We start from the raw sequence: 21,937 nt of genomic DNA on the forward strand, positions 1-21,937 counted from the left end.
AGGAAACGAGTTCAGGATTTCAGTGCACTTAATAAGCTTTATAAATAGGGTGCATTTAATTCAGTGTAGCATTTTGCACTTGGCTTTTTTGTAAAAGCTGTCAGTTGGAATCAATAAAGAACCAGACAAGATGTGTAAATGACATAAGTTCTTTTTTCTAAACTGAAACTTCAGTATGCAGGTTGAATTGCAATGTTGGCACTTCGAAATAAATAATTTGGTTTTGTGTTGCCGTTTGTGCACTCGGTCTCAAAAAGGTTCACCATCACTGCTATAGGATGTATTTGGATAATTGCCAGTGTTACATCTTCGACCCTACTTAGAGGAATTCTAGTATAATTTATACTAATGAAGTACACTACAGACTGACATCAGTTTGAGTGCTTCTGCTGCCAGCTAAAGAAGGATGTGTGTGCTTCAACAAAAATAACTGAAGAATTCAATAAGTGAATTGTGATTAGTGACTGCTGCTCATTTATCTGCAGAAATGGAGACAAATGGTAAATACTATCCCTTGAGATGAAACCAGATAACAAGACACCTCCATCTAGTTTTAAGTTTGCAATTTCCGTCTATCTTCGCTTCAGTTTCTGATCCAGATGCTTTTAACGTACAACCAGGAGGGTTTTTTTAGACTTTATTATCCTGCACCTACAAGTCTGAAGAAGAGTCTTGCAGGACACAAAAGCTCACTGTTTTTGATATAGTCTAAGAAATGTATTTTTGTTTGTGAGGTGCTATCAACCCTACCTAGTAGGGTTTTCAAGATATTTAAGGAGTCACTTTCTACTGCCTCCCCCAACCCCCATTAGTTTCATGGTTGAGTGGGGACTTGAACTAAGGTCTCCTGAGTCCTAGTCTGTCAATATCCACTACCTAAATATCAAGCTTCATTATATGCCATTTCTATTGTTCTATGCTCACCAAGTAGTAAAATTGTAGCCTGAGGTAAACTTCCATCAACTGCACAATTGACAGGCTTAGTAGCTGAAACTGCTGTGTTAGTGGTTGGTTGTGGTGTGTTTTCAAAGAGTATACCTTAACTGTACAGGAACTCTTGTTGTGCAGTTGGGTTTTCTTATATTGAATGAATGATTTGGGGAGCATATCTTCTATCCCGAGATTAAATATTTCAATAGACAAAAAGTAAATAACTTATTATTTGGCTAATATCACCAAATCACCACCCCCACCCCAAGTTAGGTGTAGATGCATAAGTGTCTGCTGCCTATATTTGCAAAGAATGGGAATCACCATATTGCCTGTTTCCCAGTGAGCTTTGTGGTACCTCCATGACACTCGAATTCATCAAGCTTCACTTTTAGACTACAGTTAATTGCAGATCTCCATAGTTTGAAGCACCTTATCAATTTTTGGATACACTGAAATGCACTGGAGTGGGCGCTAAGAATTGCTTACATGAGCAGAAGGTCTGTGTGCTTACCAAAGGACAAAGATAGTTAATTTGTCCCTCATTTAACAATTTTTCTCCTCATCCCAACCGCCCCATGTGACATCCAAGCCGTCTTCAAAGGTACCATGACCATCAGCAGCAGTTTTTCAATAACAGAAACAGGAAAGAGGTGAGAAAACCTTATTCTAAAGCAGGTATGCTTTCAGTTCTTAGGATCCAAACCACTACATGCAAAGATAAAATACAGTGGAAAAGATTTTTCTGTAATAGCTCATTCACAGATGTACGTAGCGCTGTAATAAATATGGCTGTGAATATGCCGTTAGGTCTGGGGGAGAATCTTGGCCCTTCAGATAGTGATCGTTTGCTCTAATTGTGCTTCACTTGGCTGTGTTAGACGGGAACTGAAGTTTGATGATCCTTAGACAACTACAGGTTCTTCAGCACTGGGAGGAGAAAAGAAGGTCACACAGGCTAGTTGGATGCTCAAAGTAACCAAGGTACAAAGGGCAGGGCTGTTGCACTAAGAATTTTGTTAACAAACACAATGAACAGAAGTCACTTTTACAAGTTTCTTTATGAAATTAAATGTACTCCCCTCCTCATGAGGGGGGAGCTATAGTGCAAGAATGAATCTGTACATGCTTCCGGATTTGCGTAGCTGTTGGTTGCACAGCTACTGTTGGACACAGCAATTCTTTGCCTTGGACTGCTGAGCGCTTGCTCCCCTGCAGTAGTCTCATACCAGAGAAAGGTGGGTTTTTCCTTTTTTTTACTTCACAGTACCAGGAAATCCCTAAATGATGGGATTCAGTCAGTTTCAGTTATGGCTTCTAACTATCTCACTAGTGTAAGGCAAATCTTTCTCCTTCTTCTAATCAAGGATTATACGGGCTTTTTTGCCCTCTTTCAAGTGTCAGTGCCTAAATCAACACTCTTATAAATTTGGAACTCTGTGTCCCTGCCGCCTTCCAGTAACCACCCTCACCTCTTCTGTAGACTATTGCATGGGTGACACAGTTTCCAAGTAATACTGATTTTTTTTGTAAGTGCCTGATACATCTGAAATTTATCTTTAAGCACATCTATGTCTTATATCTTTAGTAACATATGCTTACAAATGTGGGTCCTTTTTTTCTCTTTAGTGAAAAAAAATAGACAAAACAGGCATCAAGTTAACATCTGACAAGACAGATTACAAACTCTTACAAAATTACAGTTATCTGCACTTTTACCATAAATAAACATTTAAAAAACATTGACAGTTTTTTTCATTGGCCAGGAACTATGGCAAACTGTTGATAGAAAGAAAACATTAATTCAAAATGAATTTAGGCACGTTTCCCCCTCCCCCACAAGGGCATGTCAAACTCAACTAGATTGCAAACATCTTGGTTGTTAGTCATGGTTCAGGTTTTTGTTCCTTGTCGGTAGTTCTCTTTTCAGCCAAGGAAGGTTGAAGGGTGGCTGTCTGGGAACACTCAATCTTTTCCAGATTTCTATGAGGAAGGTGAGTTAATCAGTCCAGAAAAATGTGTAACAGCAGCATCACTAAACAGCTGTTCAGAGGAAATGCCAAGAAGGCATTGGGGAACTGCAAGTCCACCTGCCTTCTTCATCTAGCAGCCTTATTGGAACTGAATGTGAATCATATTTCCAAAGAGAGGAATGGTCAAAAAGGAAATCAAAATGACAATATGAGGCAGGTTTGGGGAAAAGAGAATAAAAGGGTGGTAGTAGGTTTCTGGCTTCATTCTCATGCTTTCTCCTGGATACTCAGTCAAAGAGATGGGTAGGTTTAGTTCACTTTTGCATACATACAAATGCACACATGACAATGGCATAACACATTTGAGCTCATTCAGTCTGGCAAAAGGAAGGATGGAAAAAAAGGTGAAAAAGATGTCCCTTTGAAAGCCATGAGAGGGAGCCAGTGCTTTATCTCACAGGATCGATGTATAAAGTGCTTTCTCAGAAGATAATTTCAGGCACAAGATTGGGCTGCTGCTTTATTTTCGAAATGGTGCCAGCCTGCTGATGTTCTGCCAGAAGTTGGAGGGCTTGCGCTTGGGCTCGGCCAACATGAACACTTGCTGCTGGGGAAGATTGGTAGGCAATGTGGGGTGCTTCTGCCGCATCAGGAAATCGTAATACGTCCTGGTGACTACTGTTGATGAAAGGAGCAAGAGAAGAAATCTATCAACAACAAAACCTTGTTTTGATGTATTTGTTATAATACAAAGAGGCATTTTCTTTCTTTCAAAGAGACTTACCTTGTCCTTGAATTGTGTTAGTAAAGGAAAAACAAGACATAACATTAAATGAAACTTCACATTTAACATGCATGTTTTTGACACATCTCAGGGTAGCAGAGAAAGGGAAGTTTCTTACCACAACTTCCTGTTTTCCATATCTAATCTAGAGGGCATTCCAGGCCTTCATTCTAACCCTTTCTGTGCATGAAACAAGTTATGTCTCATACTTCCTTACAGAACAAAACAGCTCTCTAAACACCCAAGCTGTGCCATACCTTTTCTACAGGCATAGGAGAGAAGAACAACACAGCTATCTCCTAGTCATTGTTAACATGTTAAAAAGTCACAGCATTATAGTTGCCTGTTACTTCTTCGGTGGTAAAGGACAACAGTAGTACTTCTGGGCACTATAGAAATGACATGGGTGTTAGTTACATCCTTTCAAGTGGTGTCCAACTTATGGTGATATTATGAATGAATGACATCCAAAAGGTAAACCTAAGACCATGGCTTCCTTTATGGAGTCAATCATTGAAATGACATAAATGTTTTTAAAAATATGAGTAATGTTCAGTCAACATTGTTACTTCCTAATGTGTTTTTTTTTTGTAAAGTAAAAAATAAAGCTCTCGCTGTTGCTCCAATGACTGCTTTCTTTAACATCAAACAGGAAGTGTGGGAGGCATTTACCCATACTTCTTGTAATGCCCAGAACATCCTGTTAACAGGACAATGGGATGTTCTTGGCACAGCAGAGGAAGTATAGCTGGCTGCTTCCCACATTTTCTGAATTGTGATGAAGTTATCAAAGCAACAGATAGGCCCCCTTCACTATCCTGAGCATCAACAGACCCTTATATTCCAGTTCCATTCCATTTAGGATTAGCATATGCCCCCCACACCAGCCAGACTACCTTATCTTTAAACCAATACTTTTAAAAAGACCTAGATTCTTGTGGTACTGAAGGTAGCTTTATGGTTTCACAATACCTTGATTTCTATGGAATGAAGAAAGGCTACACAAAGACTAATTTTTCTAAACTCTGGCCTTCATGTACACTCTGGTCTGTATGAACTCTACAAATCTCATTGAAGAGAAATTTCTGCTCCAATTTGTTTAGGTTATCTGTTCATTAATTACTAATGGTCACATGGTACAGCACACCATGGGATGGGAAACAACAATGGTCATTGTTGATTTTTTTCTAAGATGCTGAAGGGAATCTACCCAAGCCATAAATATCAACATAGTCATCTTTCTCATTCTGAAACCTCTGCAATTCAGCTCAGGTAAAAGCAGGAAAAAATATACGTTGTCCAGAAAACAGTGTTTTCCATATTACATGAGTGAGCTGCATCTCTAGAAACAGAATAGTCTTTACAATATAAGGTACTTTGGCTTGGCACAGCATGGCAATCTGGATTTGTAGGCCTGCAGCATCTAATGTTGAATGCAAGTTTCCAAGATTACAGTGGATTTGATACAAAACAAAATTGTTTTGAGTATGTGAGGGGGGAAGCAAATTATACTTTTCAATTTTTGTGTGTGAAAGAATCTACAGTTATTTAATACTGTAGCCTTCAGACCATCACATCTGAGTTTAGAGAAGCTAACATGCATCAATACAGAAATGAGATTTAACATTTTGTGTACTAGAGATATGGGCAACCCAATGGAATTCAAGGGGATAACAAACGGTCCTGTGATTGCTATGCAACTTTAAATGCTCAAACAATTGGAAATAATGATCCAATTGAATGAAGTTCAATGGAGAATGTTTAGCTAGCCATTGAAGCTATGCCACAGCTTCAGCAAAGTAATCCTGGAGGTTGTCTGTTGCCCCACTCAGACAGAGCAGTGACATTCAAGATCATCCCTAAAACAAAGATGGAGATTCAACCTGGTGAGTCAGGATATCTAAACAGATTACAACTCTGCATAAGGCAGTCCTTAGATTAGATCATTCAATTTCTTTTCGCCTCCATAGATTAGAGCCATATTATTGTTTTGTAAGGATTTTTTTAAAAAAAAATCTAATTGTACTGTATAAATTAGAACATGAAATACAGAGAAAATATTTTAAAAATAATAAAAATAACAGGTATTATTAGACTGGGTTCAGTTTCAGGTTTTCTTTGTGACATCTCTCTCTCTCTCTCTCTGATTGCTCTGTGCTTTACCTGAAATAAAATGGATATTCCTTCACCTGCAGCAGCAGAAGCTCTCTTACAGCTAAACAGAAGATTCCCAGACCAGTTTAGGTTAGCCATTCTTATTTTCATGTTGGTGTGCTGTGGTGAGCAGTAGGAGGGAGGGAAACGTGAAAGAGGTGGACACCTGTCCTAACTTACCTTTTGGTTTTCCAGTCTGGTTCTGTTTGTTGGCATTAAGCATAGCTTGTTTCTTTTGCACCTCAGTGATAGAAAAACCTTAGGGGGAAAAAGTGATTATCAGAGCTATACCTTTGCAAGGTGTTTAATGAAAACAGAGGTATGGACCATCAGTTAAAAATTATATAATCAGCTTGATTCTACGCATATTTATATAGAAATTTGGTTCCATATGTACAAAGTATAGCATAGGATTGCAGCCCAGGTTTGACTTTGGCTTTGAAATCATTCTGGTGAAGGCCAAAATGTTTCTAACTGGATGCAAAGTTGAAGACATGTACTGTCCTGGCAGTGAGATCCACAATCAACCTGGCAGATCATACCAGCAAAAACAGCCTAGCTTGATTCAGGTGCTTCCTTGACAGCTTCCTATTACCAATTAGCTCCCCCTAGTGATTAAGGTGCTACTCTACATAATGTACAGACTGGATGAAATCCATGCACAAAGGGCTTCTCTTCTGTAGGGGATCAGGATCAGCAGATGAAGGTCAAGAACTGGCAAGAACAGACTGAAGTGAGGAAGATGCAGAGATAATGGAGGGAGATGAGGCTGGAATGATAAAGCATCTGGCATCAGCATCATAGAACTGCAGAGCTGGAAGGGACCCTATGGATCATTGAGTCCAGCCCCTCTCAGATAGGCACAGTGAGGAATTGAACTGTCAACCTCTGGCTCCACAGCCAGATACTTAAACCACTGAGCTATTGAGCAGTTTCAGTCCAGTGTCACCTTCAAGACTAATAACATTAATTATAGCATGAGATTTCATGCACCATACATAGTCTATGACTTACCTACACAATGTGAGGGTAAGCACCAGTTATCAGCAACAGTGTTGTAAATGGCTGCTGTTCACAAGGTTATTTCTACCATCAGTAAATTCTTCATTTAATTTCTGACTGACTTCACAGGTGGGCTTTTACATTTATGTGTTCTGTTGGAAATCACCCAAAGTAGTGGCATGCCACTAGAAGGGTGATGTAAATATTTAATAAATAAAACAAATAAACCCCCAACCATATATATATTGTGTGTATGCACACACACACCTGGAAGTCTAGCTAATGGTTTATGCATCTGAAGAAGTGAGCTTTGATCCACAAAAGCTCGTGCAACACTGCCTGAAATCCAGATGCTTCACACAGGTTTGGCGCTTGCCTTGCTCCGATCCTTCTTGGAGGACCATCCTCAGAGAGTACAGCTTGGGGAGAGTGTTTTGGGCCCATGGAATTTCAATTGTGGGGTTCCGCAAAGCCCAATGCTGTTTAATATCTACATGAGGCCCCTGGGTGGGGTCATCAGGGGGTGTGGGGTTTCGTGCCATCAGTACGCTGATGACATCCAGGTCTACATCTCCTTTTCTCCAACCACAGTGGATGCCGTTCCATCCCTGCCGTGCTGCCTGAAGCCTGTACTGCAGTGGATGCAGGAGAATGGACTGAGGCTGAACCCAGACAAGACTGAGGTCATAAGGGTGAGTGGCTCCTCCACTGGTGATTTGGGAAACTCCCTCTCCTTTGGGGGAGTGACTCTCACCACAAAGAGTGAGATTCGCAACTTGGGGGTCCATCTGGATCTGGCGCTCACCATGGAAACCCAGGTGGCATCAGTGGTCTGCTCCTCCTATTTCCATCTGTGGAAGATTGCCCAGCTGTGTCCCTCTCTTGATGCTGGGGCACTCACCACTCTGGTCCATGTAATCTCGAGATTAGACTACTGTAATGCACTCTACATGGGGCAACCTTTGCGATTGATGCAGAGGCTTCAAATGGTGCAGAATGCAGTGGCCAGACTTCTCAGTGGGATGAGAAAATATCAGCATATTTCCCCCACTCTGGCTGCCCTGCATTGGCTACCCGTTCATTTCCGCATTGATTTCAAAGTGATGACATGTAAAGCCCTAAATGGTTTAGGACCTCAATATCTAGCGGAACGCCTCCCCCCACCTAGATCTACCCAAATCACTTGTTCCAACCAGGAAGGGTGGCCGAGGGGCCTAACACCAAGGGAGGCCAGGAGGGAAAGAACAAGAAACCAGGACTTCTTGGCAGTGGCCCCTCGCCTTTGAAACAGTCTGCCCCCAGAGATCTGTCTGGCTTCCTCGCTGGGTGTTTTTTAAGAGCAAACTTAAGACCTGGCTCTTTAGGCAGGCTTTCCCTCCCATCACCACTTGAATATTTTTCCCATCTTGAACCATATTACTACTGTTGTTGTTTTTTTATTTTACTGTATGTTTTTATTATATCTATTATCGTTAGCCACCCAGAGTAGACTTCGGTCTAGATGGGTGGGGTATGAATTAAATAAATCAATAAACAAACAAACAGTAAGAACTTCTCCATAAGTCCTTCAATGGGCCTACTCTGGTTGTGACTTTCTATGGAAAGCAACAGGATTTCAATCCAGAAGTGTGCCAGTTTTTAAGGTGCCACAGGATTCTTTGTTGATTTTGATGCAACAGACAAACATTAACTACCCATCTGCAAAACTATGCTATTATTCCATTGAAGTGGAAACATTCTGAAAGTTTAATACACATATGAGGTGGAGTGGGTGAAAAACGTCATGGGAAAGGGTTTTATTGGTACTGTATGTAGTGGTCACGTAGCTAGCTACACACCAATGTATAACAATTCTGACAGTTATTTCATACCAGTTTCCTGGTCAAGTTGAACCTGCTTCCTTTCATTCTCAAATGCCTTGAGCCAGCGCTGTTTTTGTTCCGGCTTCTTTGCACAGAATAAATGGACTTCTTCCGTGTCCTTGCAGAGCAATTTGAATGCATTTTTAACAGTGATATTGAAGTCCTTATCCTTCCCATCTTCCACATCCAGAATCTCCATGTTATCCATAACAATCCGACTCTTATAATAGAGGATGTCACGTCGCAAGAGATCCTAAGCAAAAGCAGCAAACATGTTCTACCTCAGCTTTTCCACTCAGTTCTCTGATGTGTGAACACTCAGACAAAACGATATATGTACAAAATACTAAAGACACGGAGTTTCTTCTCTGCATCAGAAAAGGATACAAACTAATTTTCATGATCTACATCTGTTACTTTCTCTCTGCTTATGTACAACAACTCATAGAGATATATTCTACAAAGGGCTTTGGGAGAGGGAATACAAGAATCACCTAAAGCAGCCCAAATCAACATACACATGTAAATCTTATGTGGCAGATAAATATAAACAAAACAAATGAATGTAGAAATGAGCTGCTACTGTCCTACCTGATGTAACATATCCAACTTCAATTTTTAAAACTAAAATGGCAAGTAAAATAGTGTTACTATGAAGGAAAGACTTGAGTTTTTAAAACTTGCTCTCACAAATATATGCTGGGGTTGCATTCCTCAAATGGTTTATAATAATTATAACAAACATTTCTTCTCACTGATGCAATATTGTACTACGCAAATTTGTTTTAAAATACTACATAACAAAGTGATCTCAGCTAAAATCAAGAGCCCAGGATGTATTTGCACTCCTCAGAAGTGATAAAATCTCCCGTCATGGCAACAGATGGTCTTTTGTGCACACAGATGTGCACCCGTACATGCACACAAATGGATTCTTATTAAATAGTGTGAAGGCATTTGAGCTCGGAAAACCTAAGTGAATGATTGTAATGTACCACTTTGTGTAAAAATGTTTAATGAGCAAAATATAAAATGTAACAGAATTGAAGAGGACGCCCAAATCTCATATTAGTTACCGCTCTGCAAGCATAATGCAAGCAAAGGGCTGCAAGTGAAAAAGTCACTTTAGACAGCTGTTGCCTATGCAATATCTGTGACTTAATGTACAATAAATAATGTTGCAACTTGAGGGAATTCATAATACATCTGCATTATGCCAGAGTCTACTGATGCTGGAGGATGCTGCCAGATAGGCAATGGTAGGCTGCTGATGTAAGATCAATTAAAAGCAGTGGGGGATCTTCCCTTAGAGATCAGGCTTTTTCTGCCCTTGGAAGGAGAAGAAAATCCTATGCCCTCAGGATTTTAATGATGGAAAATTATTATTATTATTATTATTATTATTATTATTATTATTATTATTATTATTATTATTATTATTGCTTGCTTGCTTGCTTGCTTGCTTGTTTGCTTGCTTACTTACTTACTTACTTACTTACTTAGGAATGAATGGATGGATGAATGAATGAGATTTTTATACCACTTCATTTAGTGAAAATCCATTATTCTGGGTTGTCAAAGAAACATGAATAATCCCCTTGCTACCTGCCCCCACCCGCCAGAAACAAATAAAAAACGCAAACAAATAATAAAAACTCAAATTAATAACTAAATGATGGTGACTTTGTTCTAAGAGACAAAAATGCCTAAGCCATCAGTCAAATCACTACATAAGGGCAAGAATGTCCTTAAAGGTTTCTTTGAACAATTCCTTTTTTACTTTAAAAAAAGTCTGGAGGGAAGAGGCCTGGTGAATCTCCAATGGGAGACTGTTTCAGAGTGAGAGGGCTACCAGCAAGAAGGCTCAGTTTCTGGTCGAAACAATTCTCATCTCTCTTGCCGTGGCCACCCATAACAATAGGACCTGGAAGGGTCGGGTGGAACAAACAGCAGGTTTTTTGGAAGAGACTCACGTATCCAACTGCATTTATATCCCACCTTTCCTACAATTAGGGACATGGTGGCGCTGCTGGTTAAACTACAGAAGCCTCTGTGCTGCAAGGTCAGAAGACCAGCAGTCATAAGATCGAATCCACACAACAGAGTGAGTTCCCGTCGTTTGTCCCAGTTCCTGCCAACCTAGCAATTCGAAAGCATGTAAATGCAAGTAGATAAATAGGTACCACCACGGTGGTAAGGTAACAGCGTTCCATGTCTAGTCACGCTGGCCACGTGACCACAGAAACTGTCTATGGACAAACACTGGCTCTACAGCTTGGAAATGGGGATGAGCACCGCCCCCTAGAGTTGGACACGACTGGACTAAATGTTAACAGGAATCTTTACCTTACCTTCCTGCAATTATCCCACTACCAGTTCTACTCCCTTTTATTCTCACAACAAATAGCTTGATGGGGTAGTTCAGCCTCAGAGCAAGAGCAACTGGTCTACAGTTACCCCACGTTTTCATGTTTCAGTAAAAGCCAGAAGCTGGAGCTTCTACATCCCATTCTGTCATTCTGAAGTGGCTTAACCACTACACCACACTAGCTCCACAGTCTTCTGCAATCAATGATGGCTTGACAGTACTGAGTAAGATATTTTCCTAAATATTAGAGAGAGAAAAATCTTTACAGCATTGTGAAGTCATCATAAATCATAAAGGATCTTCCATCTTGGATTAATTTTCTACCATTTTCATACAAGAATGGTGGAGCCAATGAAGTAAAACAAACAGATTCGGCAGTTTTTGCTCACTTGGTATAGCACACAGATGTTCTTATAGTAAACGTCTAATGTCAAAAATGTAGTGAGCACATGGAATGGTTTTATTGGCAATACAGTCATTTGTGAAGCACATAACCAATATGTGTTTCACTTCTCAGTTTCTCTGTTGAATGTTTCATATCCTACAAGAATCTCTTGCAGTTCTGAAGAAAATTTACTCACTTCTATGAATCCATGTTGAATTTATCAACAGACCCGCAGCTCCCTTAAGAGTGCACACAATATAGCTTTCTGCTCTTTATGTAGATTTCCATGGCAACAGATAAGATCTCACGCACACGCTTGCACTGACTGAAATTTTTCCCTAAAATAGAGCTTTCAAGTGATCCTCCAGCCAGAATCCCTATTCTGTGAGCACATGGGGCCCTCTAGATTTTAAATCACATTTCCTCAGTGTCTCAATCTATATTTTGACGTGAGAGCCTTCAAGGTGGATTGAAAAAAATAATCACCAAGGTGTATTTATCAAAATAGCTTTCAAATCACAGAAAGCAATGTGTCCATTAGATGGGTCTGATTCAGAGATGGGAAAAGTTCTTCTTCTTCTTCTTCTTTTTTTTGGACCACAGATCCCAGAATGTCTTGGATAGCTTTCCCATCTCAATGATGTTCACAGTACGCAGTGACCCACTGTGCAGTTTTAATTGCTTCTGCAGCTGCAAACGGAGATGTTGAGCTAAAGCAGGTAACAGTAGGCCAGCTGATACAAATGATCAGAGGGTGTTTTCAATTCCATGCAGCTCATGGTAATGCTTGTTCATTGTGAAGTGTTAGTGACAGCAGACTCAGTTTTGATGTTTGCATAGTTTAAAGCAGTTTATAGAAAACTATGCTATGTTCAGCCATGTGTCTTAGTATATATAACTTAGTGGTCATAACAGGGGAATGCTACATAGCTTAAACACACAAATTTGCTAGTAAGACTCCTGTTTTTCAGATACATGGTCAAAAAGAAAGGAGGAGGAGGAGGAGAATGAGAAGGAGAATGGGTTGAAAATTCCATCACATAAAGGAGAGTAAATCTATCACACGTTCTGTTAGGCTGTAAGTAAATTTCAGTAGCTTAAAAGGGGCTTATGGCTGAGATTACTTTCACTTAGGCTTGGGGCACCTCACTAACTCTAGAGTCATAAATACCAACTGATAGGCCATAATGTTAAGTGGGGTTAAATGTATCACACTTCAAAGAGACATGAGACCATTTAGCCAAGAGTGTTCACCATATTAGTTACAGTATTTATACATCACTTCTCCCCCCCCCCACCATAATGTTTTTAAAGATGTTTATAACCTTTGGCAGTTATTCTCACAGAATATACATATCACACAGTGAATTTTATAACTGCATTAAACTGTTGATTCTAGTCTCATCAGAGAACTAGTTAAAGAAAAAAGAGTTCGAGTGCAGCCCTGCATCACCATAATAAGGATTACGCATGTTTTATGAAGTCTGTTTTCCCCTTACCATCTCCTTCCGTTGGTTTTATAAGCTTTCTACTTAGGTATACTTCTTAATAATTAGCATTACAGTTTATACATGCAGATAGAAACATTGTTAGAATCAGTCTATTTGTACAACCATACAATTTGACCTAAGGCATTGAAAGGACGTGGGCGGCACTCCAGATGGATTTAATGCGATAGCGTTTTTCAGCTGCCATCTTTTATCTTATGAAAGCTAAAGATCTAACTTTCCTCCAGCACTGCAGGAGAGCCATCTACAGCAGGACTGTTTCATTAAGTGCCTGAGCAGAAATGCACAGAAGGCCAGCATGAAAGAAATTCAGCTGCGTGGGCACATTTGCAGTATTATACCCCTTCCTGATTTATATGAACAGTAACACTCAGATTAAAGCACACTAAGATGTTCTCTAAATGAAAGCATGAGTGCAAGAAGTGAAAAAAGGCATCTCAGAAAACATGTAATTTTGCTATCCCCAGGAATACTTGCTACGAGAGGCAGAGATGATCATTTCTTAGCTTACCTTCTTGCAGCAGACAAGCTGATGATCAAAGAGGAAGAACATTCGTTGATGGCTCTTTGCTTGAGGCTGGGAAATTTTAGTTAACTCCCCTGAATAGATGAGTTCAGAACTCTTGGCGAGGACATCTTCACCCTGTCATTGCAGCATAAGAAACATGTCATTTTCTTCCCGCAAAGAAGGGAACAAATTTAATATATTGTGGAGGTCTCCCTCTTGGATACACACCTTAATGCCAGAAGGGGGGCTGAGTGTATCAAGGAACCCAACAGCAATGTCATCAGGAGGCTAGACTCTTTTATGAGGTGGGACTCTAAGCAAGGCCATTCAAGGTGAAATGGTCACACTCAAAACATCAGACTGAGATTCATCTATCCAGGAATTAGGGTACACATCAGCAGAAGAGAAGTGATAGTTCTAGTGGTGATGAGGGCAGAGAATCTCCTCAAGGGGGATATTAGACAGAAGGAGAAATTTAAATCAAGACAAGGAATATGAAAGATCAGTAAGGGGGTAAAATAAAATGAAGATGGAAACCACACATTGAAGAACTACAGTATACAGAAAGTATGTGAGGATGACAGATTCATTTGAAAAAGAAGCCTGTGATGAAGAACCTGAAACTTGAGAAAGCAAAGTGAAAGCTGCTCTTGAAACATTTGGAACAATTTAATCACCAGGATTTGTGGGATACCAATAGAACTATTTCAAGTTACAGAGCTTGAATGTATCAAAATCATAATAAGAGTATGGCAACAAATATAGAAAACAAAATAATGGTCCACAGACTGGAAACACTCAATATGCACTGTAATCTGAAAAGAAGAAAACACCAGAGAGTGCAGTAACTAAATAAGAAATGTATTAATATCCCATGGCACAAGGTGATGTTCAAAATTTTGCAACAAAGCCTTCTGTTATATATGGACGAAGAAATGCCATATGTTCAATATGGATTCAGAAAAGAAATAGTATCACAACATTTGAGCATCCTGATTAGAGATGGGCACAAACCTTGGTTCAGAGCTTTATGCCAGGTACTGTGTGTTCCCTTCCTCTGCCTCCCTGGCCAATGACCCACTCACCAATCAGAGTGCACTCCTCTCCTTTCTTCTTCAGCTTGGCTGGGCACTCAGCCAAGGAGCTGGGGCAGGGAAGCCCATGCTTCTGCTGGAGACTGGTCAAACAGCCAAAGAGGAGGAGGAGAGGAACGTGCACTGGCTGGTGAGTGGGAGATCCAGCTGGGGAGGCAGGGGAAGGGAACGAGTGCCACCTGTTGTGCTGTGCATATGAACTGGCATAAACCTCCAAACCAAGGTTCATGCCCATCTCTAGTTCTGATGTATAATCTGTGCTCTAAACCACTGGTCCCCAACATTGGGCCTCCAGATGTTATTGGACCACAACTCCCAGAAGCCTTCACCACCACCTCTGCTGGTGAGGATTTCTGGGAGTTGAAGTACAGGAACATCTGGAGGCCCAAGGTTGGGGACCACTGCTTAGACCACTGGTGTTTTTGAACTGCAACTCCCAGAAACATCAGCCAGCACAGCTGGTGGTGAAGGCTTCTGGGAGTTGCAGTCCAAAAACACCTGAGTAACCCAAGGTTAAGAACCACTGCTCTAGATAAGAAGCTAATGTTAGGACAGAATACAGAGAATCAGAATGGTTTCCCATTGACAAAGGTGTCAGACAAGAGGAACCCTATTTCCTAACTTTTTAATATATATGCAGAACATAAACAGAAAGCTGGATTAGCTTCAGAGGAAGGAGAAAATGGGTGCAAGAAACATCAGTAATTTAAGATATGCAGAAGACACCATTTTACAGGCATAAAAATAATAATGACTTGGAATGACTACTGATTAAGGTGAAAAAAAGAAGAAACTACAAAAGCAGGGCTGTAGTTGAAGTTTAAGATGACAAAAGTAAGGCTATAAAACTTTAATGCTGACAGTGGAGAAACTGAAATAGTTTAAAATTTTCTATATCTTGGCACAATCATCCATTCAAATGGGGACAGCCACTAAGAAATTGGAAAAAGACTGAGACTTGGAAGGGCAGCTATAAAGGAACTAGAAAAGATCTTTAAGCATAAGGTTGTGTTACTGGAGGACAAGAACAACATAACACATACTCCCCAGCAGTATGTAGGAATGTGAAAGAAAAGCTGACAAGAAAAAAACAGATTCATTTGAAATGTGCTGCTAAAGAACACTTTTATGGATACCATGGACCACCAAAAAGACAAATATTGGTGCTGGGTCAAACCAAGCCTTCATTCTCTCTAAAGCAAAAACAACTAAATTGATACTGTTGTACTTTGCACACATCTTTAGAAGACAAGACTCATAGGAAAAGACAAAAAATGCTAGGAAAAATTGAAGGCAGTAGTAAAAGAGAAAGACTGAACATGCAATGAATTGACTCAATAGAGGAAGCAGCAAAAGAGGAAGACCAAGTGAGATAGATTTACTCAATAAAGGAAGCCATGGGTTTGATTATCCATGACCTGAGCTGGGCTGATAATGATAGGCCCTTTTTGAAGTCACAAATTCATGGGGTCACCATAGGTTGGAAGTGAATCAATGGCACATAACCACAGCAACACTGTTAAGACACTTGAGAGTCATGAAAGTAAGCCTTCCACTTCCAGCTGATTTGCTTTTAACATTCAGAATCAAAAGAGATAAACACACACATATACTCACAAAGCATCACTCCAAATGAGTTTTGAACTCATTTTGTTCTCTAGGTATTTGGACCTGTCACACTTGGCCCCAGAAAAAAAATTAAACCAGTTGGAGCAACTGCCTATAGATGTGAAAACCATGGCTGCTCAAAAAAACTGTTGCCATTGTTAAGGAGAATGTGGCAACTTGGGTCCAACTCAATTTAGTCCAACTCAAAGGCAGCACATCACTTCACATCGTCTCACGGAGCTGCTCTCCTAACGCAGTCTACGAGTCACTCCCAAGTCATACTCAATATGTATAACTGTAATAATAATTGTGTGCTATCAAGCCAGTTCCAACTTAGGGTGATCCTTTCCAGAAGTGGTTTAACTTCTGGGGGTGCTCTGGGATTGTGTAGCTTGCTACACAGGCTGGCTCTTTGTTTGGGGAGGACCAATAAGGAAACTCCCAAACTCTAGCCTGCAGCCAGGTACACAACTCACTGAACAGCAGTCACTCCGTTTTGTCAGTTACCTAGGTAAGTTTAGGCAACACATCTATAGACCAAAGACAGTGACTGTGCCTAAAAGCATTCCCAAATAAAGACTCCTATTTTAAATACATTGGACTCAATGGCTAAAATCTTGCTGCTTGATGTAGTAAGTCACAACTACAAACGTACTGCTCCTGTGTGATTTTAGAAGCTAAGCAGTACTGTCAGAGCTAGTTAGTACACACCAAACAATCAAGATATACAGTACCAGGGACATCCAGATAGGACTAGGAAAGAATCCTGCCTAAAACAGTGGAGAAGTGCTGACAGTCAGAAACTGTGGCAGATTCACCAAAGCTGCTAAGGCTTCGAGTACAGCGCTCAGAATTGCCATTTGTGGACCAAACTATACATCGCAGGTAACCCACCATCAGAACTAAAATTGCATCTTTTCTGTCTGAGAAATCAGACTCGCAAAAAAAGAACACGCTTTTGGCCTCAAACCGATCACAAAACAGAGTAAGTTAATTTGCAAGTTACAGGAGATGAGAAAGTCCCCTGCTGCAATCATCACACACAATCAGCACATAAGCAATGCCCCCTTCTGGTGATGGGTTGTCTGCAAAACACAGCTGGGCTATTAGGCCCAGCCTAGCTAGATACAGAGAAGGTTGTCACCACAAGGTTGGCCACAAGATGATGAATAGGCCACAGCAACAGTGAATATAATACCTGGATGGAATAATTGCAATCTGCATCAGTAGAGGTATTGCTAACAAAATCATGGATGTTGAAGGTACACAGATCAGATCAGATTTGATTAGGTTATACAGAATATCAGCAGAATATTACAACTTGTTTCTTTCATGATGGAATGCTCTCAGGTTCTTTTACCTCCCAATCTTCTATAGAACTTTGCCACTGAGCAATTTTGTCTATGTTCTCCAAACGCCGCTTTCTCTCATTGATGAGCCGTGCTACGTTCTTCATAGCATTTAGAGCAGCTTCAACATCTTTAAAATCCCTAGGGTTGAAATAGGCATCATTAAGTATGTCAACACAAACAGCCACAAACAGCTATTTGAAAGCGTCAGAAACATGCAAGCATATTGTGGCGAAATAAAATAAAATAAAATAAATCAGGAGCTATCACGGATGAAGTATATCTGATGTAATTACATAAGACTTCATGGTTCTCTTATCCATGGCATAAGGAAATATGAGAGCATTACAATATCAAAAGGAAAAAAAGGATACTTCCATCAGAGTAATGATAAGCTTACCTGCTCTAGACACATACACATTGCCTAGTATCATGCTGCCTGAATGTGGAGCAGAAAGGAGATTCCATAAGTGTCCTGGTTGTTGTGCAACCAGCGGCATTACCAATCTTGCAACCAGCATGATAGGGAGCATGCCTGAACTGGAGGAATGCTTGTGCAATTTCTTTTCTGCTCCATATCCAGGCAACAGGATGCTAACTCTTGTTTTCAATCCTATCTCCTTTTATTTACCTGTGTTGTGGGTTCGTATATTTCAGCAGTTCTGCAAGCTGCAGTGGGTACTTGCAAATTTTCTGCACTGGAGTCAGCAGGAAGCCATCTAGAGAGATGTCAATCATCTTCTGAAGCAAACGACATGCTTCAAAGAAATACACATACTTGTTCACTTTTGTCAATCGGGAAAGCTCCATGCAAGCATTTGGATGGTTGTTGCAATACTCTGAATAAATCTGGAACTCATTTTGCTGAATCGGAAGCCAAAAAAATCATATTAATGGAAAACAATCCCCTAGATAAATAATTTGTTAAATATTTCTTAAATTTATAAATAGGTGAATCACTTTCCAGGCCCAAAATATGACTTATAACTAAAATTTAGAAGCAATTCAAAATGTTTGCTTTAGAATTCAAAATTGTTATAAATAGATCCTGCAGATAAGATCACAGAACAATTTCTACCTGAATCTGCTGCTTTGAGGAGTTAAAAAAATGTATTAGGTCCTGAAGTGCCTTTCTTCAGTAATTTTGAATTTGTATTATAGTTTCACAACAATCCTGTAAGGCAGCAGTCTCCGGTGTCATACAAGACTTCAATTGCTATGCCGCTGGTTACTCTTCCTATTTCAGAGGAATTCAACATCAATTCACCCTATCAAGGGGCAAAGAAAAGAACCCACTTACTATAGATAACCAGCGTCTTAGCAACTGAAAGATGTCCAAATGGAAGAAGGAACCTATGTACAAAGCCTTCCATGTACTGGGGGTGGGTTTACTACTAATAAGTGCACCCATGTGATTATTTCTAACCTAATTCTTCCATACCTGTGAGAAAGAAGCTTCTGTTTTAAGCCTGAAGGTTTAAGCTCTAGCAAGCTAATGCGGTTCCATGCACTATTGATTTCACTGTTCAGTCCTTCTGAGAGGTGTGAAATATTCACACTAGTGGAAGCTTGTCTAACGTCTGGACTAAAGCTGTTCTGTGAGGTAGGTACAGGGTTATACTTTTGCCAGAATTGTCTACAAGTACTTCTCTGGAAGGTCATGCCAATCCAAAAGGACAGTAGATTAAACTTATATTTCACTGCAAAATTATGAAAGAGTTTTGCTCACAATAATAAGATCTAAGACAGGTAGCATTTAACACATCAAACTTTTTTTCAGCAGAGAGCAGTTTGGAGATTCCAAGTCACCAGCTTCTGCCCTCTCCCAAGCCTAGATATGTATGACTATCAACTCACATATTCTAAGAAGCAGGTGCCAATCTCACTCAAGTGTGGGTAATCTTTGTTGAATTTCTTTTCCAGTGCTTTAACAAATTTCTTCTGGCACTTGTAGATATCCTCAATATTCCCAAAGATTGTCCTCAGCTGCTCTTCTGTGAACATGTCTGCTCTTTTACGGCATTGTTTTATATAGCCCTAGAAAAAACAAGGATCCGTTGCATAAGTTATGAAGAAACAAAATCAAAAAGAGCTTCAACCCACCTTATCTCTGACACTATGGCTAAACACAGTGATGGGACGATCTGATGGTTGTTTATCAAGGCCAGCCATACCATGAACAGGAAGGAAGGCAGGGTAATAATTCCACCCTCCCATTCACAACTAGGCTGGCAGGACACCGCAGTGGGAGAGGCATCTCACTGCACAGCCAGAGGTTGGGAGCACAGTTCCCCACTGTGCAACCCAGAAGAGCCAGAAGAGTGGCTCCCCTCTTCTAGGATGTCCCTAGAAGAGGGGAAGGGTAAACCACTTCTGCATACTCTGTACCTCAAAAACCCTGAAAAAGGTTGCCAGAAGTCAGAATTGACTTGATAGCCCGCACACACACACACACACACACACACACACACACACACACACACACACACACACGCACACACACCCTTATGGCTAACTGTGGCAGCTCTAGAGCAGTGGTCCCTAACCTTGGGCCTCCAGATGTTCTTGGAATGGAACTCCCAGAAATCCTGGCCAGCAGAGGTGGTGGTGAAGGCTTCTGGGAGCTGTAGTCCAAGAACATCTGGAGGCCCACAGTTAGGGACCACAGCTCTAGAGGATACAGAGTGCCAGCAACGGTTGTGATTAGAGCCGAAAAAAGAAAAAAGAAAGGCTGTTGGGATTGCTCAGAGCTGCCAGCATTCTCATTAATGCTTACAGTAAAGCATTTGGCCCAACAGCTCTTGAGAACTGGCTGCATTCCTGGTGCAACGGTCACTAGAAAGGAGCCAGCATTACCTTCCATACCTACCAGCAAGCAAGAGGTGTTTGCTTGAGTGGTCATGGGGCTCATCATTGCACAGGCAATCCTTGCTAGGTTCTCTCCCACAGTGCCTTGCTCAAAGGACTTCTTAGAGCAAGGGCTTAATTGGAAATAGTACCAAGACTGGTAAGGTGACAGCAAAAATGTGACCAGGAGGAGGGGCAGCCTCCCTGTCTGAGGTGATGCAGCATCTTGCGCAGTCCCTGTCATTTGCTACTACAGAAATTAAAACATCATTTCTGCATCTGGCATTTAAGGGACCAGAGTGCATGTGGGAGGCTGGATCTATGTTTCAAAGAACCAGAGAAAGATATAGTAGAAGTCCTCAGTGCAGTAATGCTAAATTGCTCCTAAGTCTCTTTCAAAACGCAAACTGCAGAGTTTTAAACAAGTTTGAAACATATAAAAAGATGATTTGCTAAAATTTAATTCTGATCTGGGTTTCTCAGAAGCTGATAAAAATGAGTGCATGGCAATGTAAATATCTTCATTCTAGTAAAACCAAAGCCTATTTCCTGCTTTGCCTTGAAAATATACCTTGGACAATGTGTTTTAATGCTGAACTACTAAAACAACTCTCCTTGGTGACAGAAATTATAGTAGTTACCGTATATGGTAATCCAGAGACACTGTCTCATGGAAGTCATTTTTAAGTCTATCAAAGAGAATAAATGGACACAAATCTGATATAAGAAATGGCAGAAAAGAAAGTTTCAGAATTCTTCAGTTCCCCCAGAACATGCTGTTACAGATCTCAAAGTAACTGGTGTTGACAAAAAAAATCCAAAAGGACAGCTAGCTGGTCTAGATTCACAAATTTCCATGTACATCAAAAGGACCAAATAAAAACCAAGGATTATCAGCACACTCTGGCTGAAATCCTGTTGTTTAGTGTAGCTGCACTAAAGCAGATCCACTGAATCAGTGGGGATTTAATTAGTCAACTCTTCTGCAAGTTCCATGGATTCAAATGGGCTAAAGTTGGTCACAACTAGAGTAAGCCCATTTGAATCAATGGAACTTATGGAGGAGTCAACTCACCAAATTACCACCAAATTATCACTGGTCTACCTGTTAACAGGATGTCTGTGTAAGCAATACTCTCAATGTTTATCACCAACATTAATGCTACTGTCACCTTTTTCCATCTCACATCACCTCTAGCCTGTTACATTTACTTTTGTCTATAAACTTGTGACTTAACTTTTATATTATGTATGCCGGAGGGAGTGGATTATAATGTATGAAAACTCATATTGAAATAAACCTGTTTGTCTTTGTACTAACAGTACTTCTGTTTTCATTTTTATTTTGTTTTCATAGCAACAGACTAATATGGCTACTTCTTCAAAAAAAAAAGTTAATTTAAAGAACTGGACTAAAAATGGAACATTTAACCCATTTTTAAAAGATATTCTACAAAAATCCATATTCCAAGCATTACTACTACCCCTAAAATTAAGTTCATTAAATTCTTTGACCCTAATACTCATTGTTGCTTTCTATAAAATAACATTATCTGAGTATTTTG

At 40.2% G+C, this 21,937-nt stretch overlaps 1 protein-coding gene across 5 annotated transcripts in view; it reads right to left on the reverse strand.

The window, feature by feature from the left end:
• Window positions 1-1,972: 1,972 nt before the first annotated feature.
• Window positions 1,973-21,937, reverse strand: part of ARHGEF4 (Rho guanine nucleotide exchange factor 4) — a 207,299-nt gene continuing 187,334 nt past the window's right edge. For all 5 annotated transcript variants that reach the window (XM_078389381.1, XM_020803073.3, XM_078389379.1 and 2 more), the window contains 7 exons: window positions 19,383-19,562; window positions 18,157-18,389; window positions 17,537-17,666; window positions 13,478-13,609; window positions 8,715-8,958; window positions 6,022-6,099; window positions 1,973-3,581 (listed from right to left, as the gene is read on the reverse strand). In XM_078389381.1, the coding sequence (XP_078245507.1) occupies window positions 3,424-3,581; window positions 6,022-6,099; window positions 8,715-8,958; window positions 13,478-13,609; window positions 17,537-17,666; window positions 18,157-18,389; window positions 19,383-19,562 (1,155 nt within the window). In that variant the 3' untranslated portion in view covers window positions 1,973-3,423. The remainder of the gene's footprint in view (window positions 3,582-6,021; window positions 6,100-8,714; window positions 8,959-13,477; window positions 13,610-17,536; window positions 17,667-18,156; window positions 18,390-19,382; window positions 19,563-21,937) is intronic.

The sequence above is a fragment of the Pogona vitticeps genome, chromosome 3, assembly GCF_051106095.1.
Source record: "Pogona vitticeps strain Pit_001003342236 chromosome 3, PviZW2.1, whole genome shotgun sequence".
NCBI classification, from domain to species: domain Eukaryota; kingdom Metazoa; phylum Chordata; class Lepidosauria; order Squamata; family Agamidae; genus Pogona; species Pogona vitticeps.